Raw genomic sequence first — 12,856 nt, forward strand, 5'->3', positions numbered from 1 at the left:
GATTCTCATTGCATACTTTACGTGGGAAAAAATCCTGTAATCGTTTAAAAGTTAAAATAATGTGCAACACTTGATCAAAAAATTATTCTTATTGAAATAAATTTTGATTATATTGAAACAATGTACTGTGTTTATTGACAGCATGGAGCCGAGAAAATAAAACCACGTGGCTTAGTTTATCCGATTCTACGCTCTCGATAATCGCATTATACGAATTTATGCGCCAACTTAATATAAAGAAAGTTGCAAAATAGTTCCGCAAAATTTGTCTTATCAAAGGGGACATTTTTAACGCTACATTTGAATCAACTTTTCAATCGGAATACATGAATGGAATACTAATTGATCATAGACAATTTTGAGAAACTATAGTAATATCAAGTAGTCATCATTTTTGAAACGAAGAAATATTCACAAAGAAACCAATCTGTTAAAAAAAAGTAGTGTGACTAATAAAAGTAATAATAATTACTATAATAATCATTATAATAGTAATAAAATAATAATAATAATAATTACAGTTGAATTATATTTAAATGCTTTAACACCTCTTTAAACAATAATAACGTTCATTCCTACATACGTATATGTACATAAATGTATACATGTACATGTACATATACATATAAATGTGTATATTTTATATATATATGTATATATATAATTGTGTGTGTGTACGCACACTCGCTCACTCACACACGCACGCACGCACACACACAAATATATGTTACATATATACATATACACATATATATATGTGTGTGGTTTGATATCCCTAAGTGTTTCATTCTAATCAACCGAATAAACAATCATTTTATGAGGTTCATACTTTTGAACACAGTTCACAATTGCTAAACACTTTCACTGTAACAACAATGTCTCTTTCGTGTTAGTGTTTCTGTTTTCCATTTAGTCTGGTGTACAGTCTCTTTTATCATTATTTCACTTGAGTTTTGAGATGCTGCAAAAATTCGTAATAACTCAACGCAGATTCAAAACGATCCTCAACTAATCGTTCAACAAAAAGCGTCCTATAGTGTTTATCGTCCCTGAAAATCAAAAATAGTGTTAGAAGTACATGTCACGTTCATTCTTAGTTACGTAAATATATGATATTACAAAACATTATGTTACGATGAAGTTTAACATATTAGAAAATATTAGTTTTTGTGTGTAATTATTCTTAAACTGAGATAATAATGAAAGGATTCTAATGTACTGTTACAGGAAGTCGCTAAAGAAGTAATTCTTCAAAATAAACAATTATAATAATTGTAACTCGGAAAGATACTATGCTACGATTCGACATCATTGAAAATGATGTACATCTTTAAGTATGTTTAAATATTATTTTCCACCTTCATAACTATAAACATCATGTTCTATGAAAATGTTGATTATTCCATCATTAAATTATAAAATTATTATAAACAAGTAGATATTTTAAACAAATTTGTTATTCTAAACTATATAATATAAAAGAAGGATCTCATTGCGAATATTACTGCACATCTTATCATCGTGTTTACAATTTTTATTATTATCAGCCTATATAAGATAAAATAATAATTGGTTAGAAATAAAAAAAAATAGTACATATGAACATCAATTATTTAATAATAATGAAACAAACAAAAATGTCTAAATAAAAGAATTCATATTGTACATTAAGATTGAATACAAAAAGTGGACAAACTACTTACCGGATAATTTGTACGGAAGCAGGGTAGGGTTTCTCTTCTTGCAAACTAAATACAAAATTGCGTAATCTTTCGCTTTCTGCTGTCTCGATCTCTGGTAGCTCGTACTAGAAATCAAAAGTACTTTATGTTTATTTACTACAACGTAATATTTATTGGTTTGAAATTCGTAAAATGATAACTGTCCTTTTTTTCAATATTGGAAGCCATTTCGGTTACAAAAATTAAAATATATATTTTTCCCTTGTTAAATATTATAGTAACATAAATTTCTAAATAACTTTTCAAGTATGAAAGAAATTTTACATACGAAACAATAACTTCTTGAATGATTTATCACGAAATCTAAGTCTTTTATTACTTACAACTAAAATTTTCAGTTTTATTGGCAATACAATTTTGTTACTAGCTTCTAGGCTTGGTTTAAATTGTAAAAGATCCTAATAGAAGACTATGAATTCATTAATTCTATACTTATGAATATATTAATATGCGCAGCACTTTACATGTAGATTTATATTCACCGATTCTCTTAAAATGTCCAAAGTTCTAAATGACTAATCAGAAATAATAGAAAAATTTTATTTGAGAGAATAAGTGATTCTAAAAGTTGAAATATTTCTTAAGAATAATAATACACATATGTATAACAAGAGAAATACCTATCTCTAAATTTGATTTGTCCGATTAAGAAATAACCTCAAAAAATAGACACATTCTTGTTCATTCAAGGTAAAATATAATATTCATTAAGAATACATCTGTTCACAAGATACATAAATATCTCTTGTATCTCTTGACATAAATTTCCTAATTTTATTATTCTGAATCAATTATCAGAAAATTCATATAACGGAAATATTTCTAATAATTAACGTTACTACGCTAAAGAAATTGAAAAGGGTCAAAGTGACAATTGTAATCATGATTTATCTGCACCTAATGTCACTAATTCTTCCATACTTATTATCGTGGATTGAGGATAGATACTTATACTAATGATAATTAATTTTAAACGTATCAACTTACAATTTCATCCGGTATCAAAGCAAAACCAGTGACTCCAAGTACGTTGCAACAAAACGCGGGATGAATATTTTTCCCAATTAAGATAAATATTCGGTCCCCAGCATCCATCAAAAAGGCTCCTTTTGAATGAATCATCTCGGCAGAAAGGTGGAGTCTTGGTGGCTGTGGGCAAAGTTTCCCATCGATATCCTTTGTAGGTTGATCTTCGAGTTCATGTACAGGATAGAGATCCGGATAAATCATTTGGATCAATTGAAATAGGGGCAAAGTTTTCAACTGGCACATCGCGAAAACCCGATCATCAAGTCTTGTACTCATTCCTGACCTGAAGGCAACCTAAAACAAACGTTTTGCTTATCACTTGCATTGAAATCTTAATCATTCATACCGTTTTTTCAATAATAACACTTTGATTTCATATTTTCACGTATTTTCTTTTAATCGCATTACAATGGAAAAAACTATTACAACACATATTATATAGTTGCTAATATGTGAACTAAATGCATACAAAAGTCTACTATATAATTTTAAACTATATATGTGTAACAGGTTGTAGGTTAAATAAAGTAAAGTTATTTTATGAAACAACCTTATTGAATCTCACTCACTCATTCTGCTTCAACATAATGTGATTCTTATTTTTAGATTTTGTTTTTAATACAGCGAACAGTCATTAAATAGAAGTAAATAAATAACATATGAAAACTATATATCAGTTACATAGATACTGCACAAAAATACAATTTATAATCAATACTTACGGATTTGAGCAAAGCAATAATATAAAGAGGCAGTAGTTTCAAGCTTCCTGGCACCAAAAGCGATCCAGAAGACACCGATTGAGATAATTTGCAGGCTGATAACACATCTATGGCCACGTTTATCAAAGCATCTCTTGCATCAGATAAAGAGGACTGTTGAGATCTATCTACAGCTGCAAGTATATAATAATATAATTACTACAGTTTTTCTATGTGATGGTAAGTCTTTTTAATCCACAAATTTATTTACATTAAAAAGTTCGTTAAATTAAAAAAATTGAATACAGAAGGTTGAGGATGAAAAAAAGATTGGCGAATGGAAATGCGAAGAATATTTCAAAACCCTGTACTTTTATGTGGCATTTGACTATTATAACAGAAGATTATGGTGTAAATCCAATTTATATAAAATTTATATACTACTGTAAACTGTGTAAACATTATACTATTTATATATGAATTATTTATGGATTATTTTACACTGTAACATAGATCTTACCCATTTTTGAAAGTAGGCCTACTATGCATTGTTGATCAACAGAATGCAAGATATTTGACAAATTAGACTCCACCGGTAAACACAATGTGTGCACCCTAATCCTTCTTTCACCTGAAACATATTTTTACTATTAATCTTCTGTAACCTCGTTATCCTTTAACGTTATTCAAATAATTAAAATTTCATAAAACAACAAATTTATTCAAGTTATAGAAATAGCCACTCTGTTCACTTCTGTTGACTTCAAATATAATTAGTTTTTGAAGTTTAAAATTATGTCTTTGAAGAGGCAATCAAATTTTGTTTGAACAATCAAGTTGTGTATTATATTTGCATAGACATCACCCGGAATCATACAAGTTCGCTGACATTCACTGTTGCAAATAATTCTAAGCGAATATATTCAGCAAATACATTCAGTGAATAACGAGATTTTACAAAACATCGTGTTTCTCGAAAATTGAGGGTGGTGAAGCAATTTGACTTTTAGTTTCGTGTTTACCCAATGGATATTGCAAAACAGAAAAAGGATCAAACATATTTACTTTTGACTAATAGTTTACATAATGCCTACCTTTACTGGACGTATAAAGCAAAGCTGCCTGGAAACACACGTTCTGAACATCCGAAAGACTCTCTTCTATAGAAATTTGCATTCCGAAACCAGCATCTGGATTTACGTTAGGCAAACTGAGAAGGTCAGTCGATCTCACAAAGAAGTTTCCATGGAAAGTGTGAATACTCAAGCCACGTGTGCAACGTATTCTCATTACTGCCTCGAAACCAATCTTTCTGGTAAGATAACGTCTCAGTATTTTGTCGAGGGTATCTGCGCTCTGTTGTTTCGAGGCTCGGAATAAAGGAAGATGATATATGCAACCTCCCGAAAATTTACACATACCCGCTGCAAAATAAAATTTTCTCTTATCCTCACGTTTTCATATTTTTTTATTAATACAAGATTCAATATATATCTGTTTATGATTTTTCTATAATTAAGGATATACTAATATTTTCATCTTTACTATAATTATTATATTTCTTTTACAAAATATACGTAGCTTTTAGCTCTTGTTGTATTTATTATTACGATTCACATCTTTGTTGTGTTCCATATAATCAATTTATAGCAACAACCGAATCCTCTCTAACATTGAAGTATTAAATAAAATAATTAAAAAATCTTTTAGATAAATACTCCATGAAATAAACAGTAGTATAATTGAATTCTAACCTAATATATTTGAACTTTACAAGTGCGATTACAAAAGTAATGCTAGTACTTTTAAATAGAAACGAAAATTAAAAATAAAGGGAATAATTTAAATTGGTACTTACAAAGAGTGGCTAAATCACAATATTGGCTGTTTAATAGAAATAAATCTACAGCAATTTGTTGTCCACTGCAATCTAATGCCAATCTCTTATAGAAGTCCGTAACAGGATTTAAGTGTAGAACGTCTTTACTCGCTCTGCTATTAGGGTCTTCTCTTGGTTGTAAAAGTCCAGGACCGATATTTGGTAGACAAGTCTGGAAAACGGTCACACGTCCACCGGTTGGTAACTGAAATGAAATTAGAAACATTCCCTTATATTTTATGCTTCTTTTAAAAGAAAAACTTATTAGATTAAACGATTACAAACTAAGCATTTATTTATACTCAAATAATACATTTTTGTAAGAAAACTTACAAGAGAGTAACTAGAAGTACATACAAATAAAATTAAATAAAAAATCTATTTCTTTACTACACATAAACTAAAACTAATACGTTATTACAATAATAATTATTATCATTATTATTATTTCTATTAAAATTGATGCATTTCGACACTTTATAGTTCATCCTAGAATGTTACAAAAAATTAAATTTCAATTTATAAGGCGTAAAGCTTTACAAAATCATTTTACGATGGGAGCTACATTTTGTACAAATATATCTTGAAAAATGTTGCGATTATATTGAAATAATACGATATCTTTGATTTTAAGGCACTATTACATTTATGTATTAATTTTATTAAATAGATACATATTATATTTATTTGAAAATACTCACCATAAGTTTATACGCAGCTTGCAATGCCGCACCTAAAGCACTATTTGTATCATGAGTTCCTTGAAATTTCGAAGGTAATTGGGCTAATAAATCTCTCAATAATTCCTCACGTTCCTTCAAATTGACTATCAGATTTTCCGGGCACGGAAGAAACACGTCTGCGCAAATATTATGTTTATAATTAAACTATGTGTTTTTAAATGTAAATCGTGCACGTGTAAAATAGTAGTAATAGATATGTAATAACTAAGGAAATAAAAAAAGTAAATTGACATTAGTTTACCATCTATATCTAGCATAATCATTTCCTGAGGTTGCGACACGTTGTCGGGTATGCTAAAAAAGTGTATCGCAGAGTCTACCGCCAAGAATCCAATTTGTGTTCTACCGTCGCCTGGTAGCCTCGACAATTCCTCTGAAATTACGTTGCACACTATTTTCAAGTAACCGCTTTCCACTGCTAGTCTCGAAACGTCCAAAACAAATAGATACACAGCTGGTTGTGGTGGTCGTAGCTTAAACATATATATATTTTTATTACTCATTTACTTAATTCACATTTGTCGTGTAATCAAACCTCAAAATCTATGTACAATACCATATATTTACCGTATATTATCATATTATCTTACCATATATTCGCTAGGTGCAATAAATTCGATTGTACTAGTTTTCACCTCTGGTCGTCTTGATGGATCTCCGTAAGATTTAGTTACAGGATCAAATTGAAATTCTTCTGGTACTGTAAACATAGTTTTCATAATCAGACAAAAATTTACCTTAAAAATCAAATAAAATATATTACTTCAAATAAGCAATGTAGAGTTTGAGCAGGAAACTTTGTACAACTACATTGCGAAACATTTAAATTGAAAATAATATTCTAAGAACTTACATATATCAGTTGGTTTTATAAAATAATGTATAAAGTAACAAGTTAAATTGAAGAAAGACAAAACTAGTAAATTCGTACTTACATTCGTTTATTCTGTAACACAGATTGCATTTCCATCTTTTTGAATCGTTGAAGTATACAAATGGATTGATGTATGTTCTACAAGCACGACATCGCACTATTGTGCTACATTGTATTACTGGTAAGTGCTGAAAGTACAAAAATACATGATTACTGTAAACATTTAAACAAGTATAGATTTCCGAAGAATATCCAATTGTTTTCTAATATTGTGATTGTTAAATGCAATCATGAAACATCTCATTTGGAGCAATATTTAAAGCAATATTACCGATTAATTAAATTAAATTAAAAAGCTCCTTGCCATGCATTAAAATAAGATCAATTTATTCTTTAGTTTAAGAAAATTTATGTACATTTAAATCTTTGAAGGGGTGTATTAAAACTCCCAGGGGCAATCTCGATTTCTGCAGCAAAGAGTTCGATTCTGGAATCTTCGTGAGTGTGCACCGAAAGATGCTGAAAAAGTTAACAAAATAATTAAAATAAAATCACACAAATATTTTATACTCGTATTAATATATTCAAGACAGTAATTCTGTATTATTTCCTTAACCTGACAAATAGAGGATTATCTGTTGGATGAATGTTTGTCGTGAATATGTTAATTGCAGTACATTTTTATGAACTCGTTTACAAATAAAGAAAGTACTTACTCTGGACTGCAATTAACGCTGTCTAAAAACTCTTGATGAAGTTTGATTTTTGGTAGTTCGACTTTCTGTGGAGGTAAAATATTCCTGCATTGCAAGAGATCGACGGTCTCCATTCCCTGCAAGATAAAACAATGTCATTGTGTTGTTCGAATAACAATGAAATAAAATTATTTAGTGCAAAAAATTAAAACGATCGAATGTATGTTTGTATACTGATACAAAGTGTGATTACATGCATTTACCCATAATTTGTTGTATCCGCTTTGTGCAACAGACATCAGATTCATTTGGTTGTTCAATTGATTCATTTGATCAGGATATGATTCTGGATATCGTTTGTTCATCGAATCTGGTGGTATATTCATCGGATTTGGTGGCTGACTTTGATACTAAACAAGAATTTTCCAGTTAAGTACTTCGATGTAATTATCAAGACCAAAAAAGATCTAAATTTATTAAGTTTGTTCTCATCCTATTTATGTATCCATTCATTTACCCTTTATCATTATTATTTTCAATTTCTTTTAGATAGAAGAACAAGAATATTTTATGATCAATATTTTTAAACAAATTAATTTAGGCAATGCTCATTATGACATAATGCACAAACTATTTATAGTAGCTCTATTACAAGGAATCCTTTCTGAACATATTTACGTCGCATTCTACGAATTCTACAAAGTCTATGAAATTATTGCTTTCCAAAAAAATGAAATCAAACCAAAATATTATAACAAAAATCAAACCATTCTTTGCCCAGGAAATCCTGCGACCGTGGTTGGAGTCTTCATTTGCATTTGCCCACTACCAACTGCTCCGTAAGACATTGTATTTGGTACAGTGGCAGCATGTTGTATACCATGTGCATTTTTTGCATACATTCTTTGACCTCCAAAATTTGGTTGGTAAACATTTTGTCCTCTAGGCTGTTGTATAGGATTTGGAAACACATTTTGTTCTTGCACAAATGATTGCACACCCTGTACGCTATCCTGATTCTCATTTTTATAAGGTTTCGATTCCAATGGTAAACTCTGCTGCAAATTTTGTTCGACTCCAGCTGCTGATTTCGATGGATCCATTTGAGAATTTATTAATTCATCTTTCAAGGGTGCTTGATTTTGTGTCAATGGCACTTGAAATTGATTCTGGACATTATACATAGGTGGATATTGCTGATTTTGGGGTAACCTTATTGGCGGTGGCATTACAGGATTCATTGGGGTTTGTTGACCATTGATCGGAGGAGGCATTGGTAAACGTTGTAAAGGTGGCCTGTATTGGTTGTAAAGGTAAGGAGTTGGAGATGGATCTCTTGATGTTTCTCTGGATGGATCTCGTGATGACTGTGAGGATGGGGTACCTGAAAATACAATGTATTTACCATAAACTTTCATTAGATTAAATAAATAGGAAGTAATATAAATTATATAATATTCCAATTTAGAAGTTTTAACTTTTATTCGTGCTAAATATATAATCAGCCATTTTCAAATATTGTAGTTTCCAATATGGTAAACGTAACGACAAAAAGTCTTAAAACAATCAATCCTTTTATTTATTAAAGTTGCATAAATAATTGTTGTTCTAAATAAATCTATATTAGTATATTTTTAATAAACTATTATAATATATTATTTTAAGTTGCAAATAAAAAGTATATTCCTGTTGTAAGTTCCTATTAACCAGAATAGTCTGAGATTGTAGAAACTGAATCGTGAAATAACTTAAATTCTTTAAATAAAAGGAATAATGTTTGCTGAATTCCCAAGGAGTCTTCAACATTTTCAAATGAATTCAGAACCGATATCAATAGAAGCTGTTTATAACAGTCAGTTTGTAAGTTTTTTCCGATTTAATGTATTACACTAATTGGAGACTAAATGGTAACCACAAGAGCCAGTGAAATAAAATGTAGTATAAGACAATACAATGTAAAGAAACAGAATAAATTACAGTTGCATAAAAAATCAGTGAAATGTAGTTTGAGGTTTAGAGATCAATTTTTATATGCATTCAAATTGTAGAGATCAATTGTGCATTGCATCGCTTTAAGTTAACTTCTTTCTATTTTTGACTTATCAAAATTTTATGAAGCAAAATGAATAAAGCTTCGATTTACATGGATTTTCAATTTAAGGAGACTTGAATTATAATGGTTTAACATACTTACCCGTGAAATTATAATTAGTTGGTTGCATGCCATTGTGATGCGCAGCATTTGGATGTCCATTTACCATTTGAGGATTACCACTTTTTAAGTTACTCTCATTACCATACGAACGGTATTGATAGTCTATTGGTTGAGACATATTGCTGATTTCCAAACGTCACTAAAGTAATTAAGAATGCTCCAATTATTTACAATATCTATAATAATTCTGTATATAACTCAGAGGAAAGAAGAATTTAATTATTTATTAAAAATTAAACATTTAATAAAATGTATATATCAAAACATTTGACCAAAATACAAATAATTTTCATGTTTATTTTGTGCAAAAAATATGAAGTTGATGTACTTTATCTTAGTCCTTGATAGCAATTTTCAAATAAAAAAGATTTTGTAAGGATGCTTTATCATGCATTGTTATGTTTATAGCAGCGTAGATCATGATACATAGTTTTTCAACTGAATGGTGGTAAAAAAAGTGTTAATAAAGAAAATTTACAAAAATTGTAGCTTAATAATACTTAATAAATATTATTTGCATTCCAGATCATAATCAATACTAAGTGACACGACTTTTTGTGTACATAGACCACTTATTATTTTTATTACACGCAATTATCTTTATTTTTAAGGCTTTTGTTTGAAAAGACATTATTTTTAGTTTATATTTTACTGTACATATTTTCATAAATCAATACCAAAGAAATGAAAAACATTAATTACTCTAATTAAAATTGTATTAATTACTTGCAAAGGATTACGTATGTATGCTTCACAAAATGTCTTTTAAACTTATCGCTTAAGAGATTGTAAATGCATTAGTGAAAAACACTACGAAAGATCTATCAACTATGCGTTATGAGCAAGCGTTATCAAGTTTGTCAGAATATAATTCATTCGCTATTCAAATATTTACATAAGAATGTCATACAATACAACATGCATAAATTGGACTCAATGTGTAATATTGTTTCATAATTGAACAATTATCATTAATTACAATATTAATATTATAACTTTCTTGACGTTTCTTATTTTTCATTAATTTCTTATTACAACAAATTGTAACATATTTACACATAACTAATATTTAGAAATTATCAATTCCAAACATTTTGATATACACATTTGATAATGTAATTTTCATTACAATGCAATTTTTCATATCTACATATTAAGCATATGCATGTTTACATTTAATTATGAAGTTGTTTCAACAAGTCTTTTAAATGGATGATTGTTAACTATTTGAAAACAGGTGAGCATGAAGGTATTCCTTATCTACTGGATTTCCCTTTATTCATTGCTTTTATGTTAGCATTGTAATCGAGATAATTTGAATGTTATTTTTTAAAACAAGCATACAATTCTCTATACATATTCAAATTACTAATTAATAAAAAGTACTTGTTCTGTCACAATTCCATTGTTGTTCGATGGAAAAAAATGTTGAAAATCAAACAGCTATTCATCTTTTTGCTGTAATCAATTAGGAACTTTAATTTACAAAAATAAAACTTTAATTCTTGGTTATCGCTTAAAGAAATTGTAAATGCATTAGTGAAAAACACTATCAAAGATCTATTAATTATGTGTTATGAGCAAATGTTATCAAGTTTGTCAAAATATAATTCATAAAACAATGATTCATAAAATATACATAAAATATATTATTTATGATAAATAAAACTACAATTAATAATGGTTTAAATACCAAACTATTATATGTCTACTAGGTCAAAGTAACAACGGCTAAGGTATTAATCAATTACAAATGTAACTTTCCATGAAATATTAATAACATTCCGATTTACAAGTGTAGTTTAAGAATGTAGAAAAACATATTTTTATTAAAATGTTTTGTTTAATCCAAAGTAAAAGCACAATGTCAAAATAATGATAAATTAGTTAGAGTTTAGAAAATACGAGATAGTAATACCCAACTCCATAATTAAGTATATATAAATTTAGACTATTTTAACTCTTAAATGCAGAAAGATATTCCAAAAACATGAAAATAATTTTTGCAAAAAATAACGTCAATCGAGTAGAATTTACTAGAAAAATAAAGACCGCGGTGAAACAAACTGGAAATAAGGAGAATAATATGACGATACTGGTGTAAAGAGAAAAAATAAGATAAAACCAATGAATATAATCAAATAAAATACCAACGAAGTGAGACTAATTCGTGCAAGAGATAAACACATAATTGTTTGTCCAACCGAGATTATAACGAGAAAAAAATTAGAAAATTTGCATCTCGGAATCGGAGTTAGGAGAGGTGGAATAAAAAGCCTAAAGGGATTTTCAAAAATTAGAATGAAGTGGAAGATCGAAAGGTTAAAACGTCACGTCGATGTTGAGGTGGTATAAAGTCAAAGTTAGTTGGCAGATTTTGCTCCCGGAAAAAATGCTCACTTACCCTTTGACGAGGTTATAACGGGAACGAGAAAGCAAATTTTAGACCTCACTGCGCTGAGAGACGTGCATTGCACTTTTTACGGTGTAATTCGCCGTTAATTGTCGGAAAGACGTACCTCATCGACGCGACACACAACATTACGTGGCAGCCCAGTTGATTGAGGCGCCATTTTCGCTCCGTGGACTGATAGCGAAACAAACGTTTGAAATCATTATAAGGTGTTGGACCATCTCGACGATTTAGAAAACTCGAAAATTTCTTTTCGAAAATATTTGCTTACTAACTAAAATAGCTTTTCAAACTATTCTCTGGTCAAATTTACACTCTTTGAAGATACAATCTTGCGAAAATTATGTACAATACGTGACAATTACGATTAATACAGGGTGTCCCAAAAATGTTGTAACAACTTGAAATAGGTGGTTCGGAGGGTGATTTGAAACAACTTTTTCCAACAATAAGCAAAATTTGTGGACTACTGAACTTCGCATATACAGATAAGTTGTAGTGTTCATCAGGTTGAGACTTATACAGGGTGTCCCAAAAATGTTGGAAGTCCTTGAAATGGGTGGTT

At 29.3% G+C, this 12,856-nt stretch overlaps 1 protein-coding gene across 1 annotated transcript; it reads right to left on the reverse strand.

The window, feature by feature from the left end:
* Positions 1–692: 692 nt before the first annotated feature.
* Positions 693–12,449, reverse strand: LOC128885439 (protein transport protein Sec24B). Its single transcript, XM_054139490.1, has 17 exons — positions 12,283–12,449; positions 9,858–10,017; positions 8,431–9,047; positions 7,927–8,073; positions 7,685–7,800; positions 7,385–7,487; positions 7,030–7,156; positions 6,685–6,794; positions 6,336–6,567; positions 6,053–6,210; positions 5,331–5,556; positions 4,567–4,896; positions 3,993–4,103; positions 3,494–3,666; positions 2,730–3,065; positions 1,704–1,807; positions 693–1,049 (listed from the first exon to the last, which is right to left on the reverse strand). The coding sequence occupies exons 2-17, from the start codon at positions 9,994–9,996 to the stop codon at positions 938–940; spliced, it is 3,141 nt and encodes a 1,046-aa protein (XP_053995465.1). The 5' UTR covers positions 9,997–10,017; positions 12,283–12,449; the 3' UTR covers positions 693–937.
* Between the last annotated feature and the right edge of the window lie 407 nt (positions 12,450–12,856).

The sequence above is a fragment of the Hylaeus anthracinus genome, unplaced genomic scaffold (assembly GCF_026225885.1).
Source record: "Hylaeus anthracinus isolate JK02 unplaced genomic scaffold, UHH_iyHylAnth1.0_haploid 11981, whole genome shotgun sequence".
In the NCBI taxonomy this organism is placed as follows: Eukaryota; Metazoa; Arthropoda; class Insecta; order Hymenoptera; family Colletidae; genus Hylaeus; species Hylaeus anthracinus.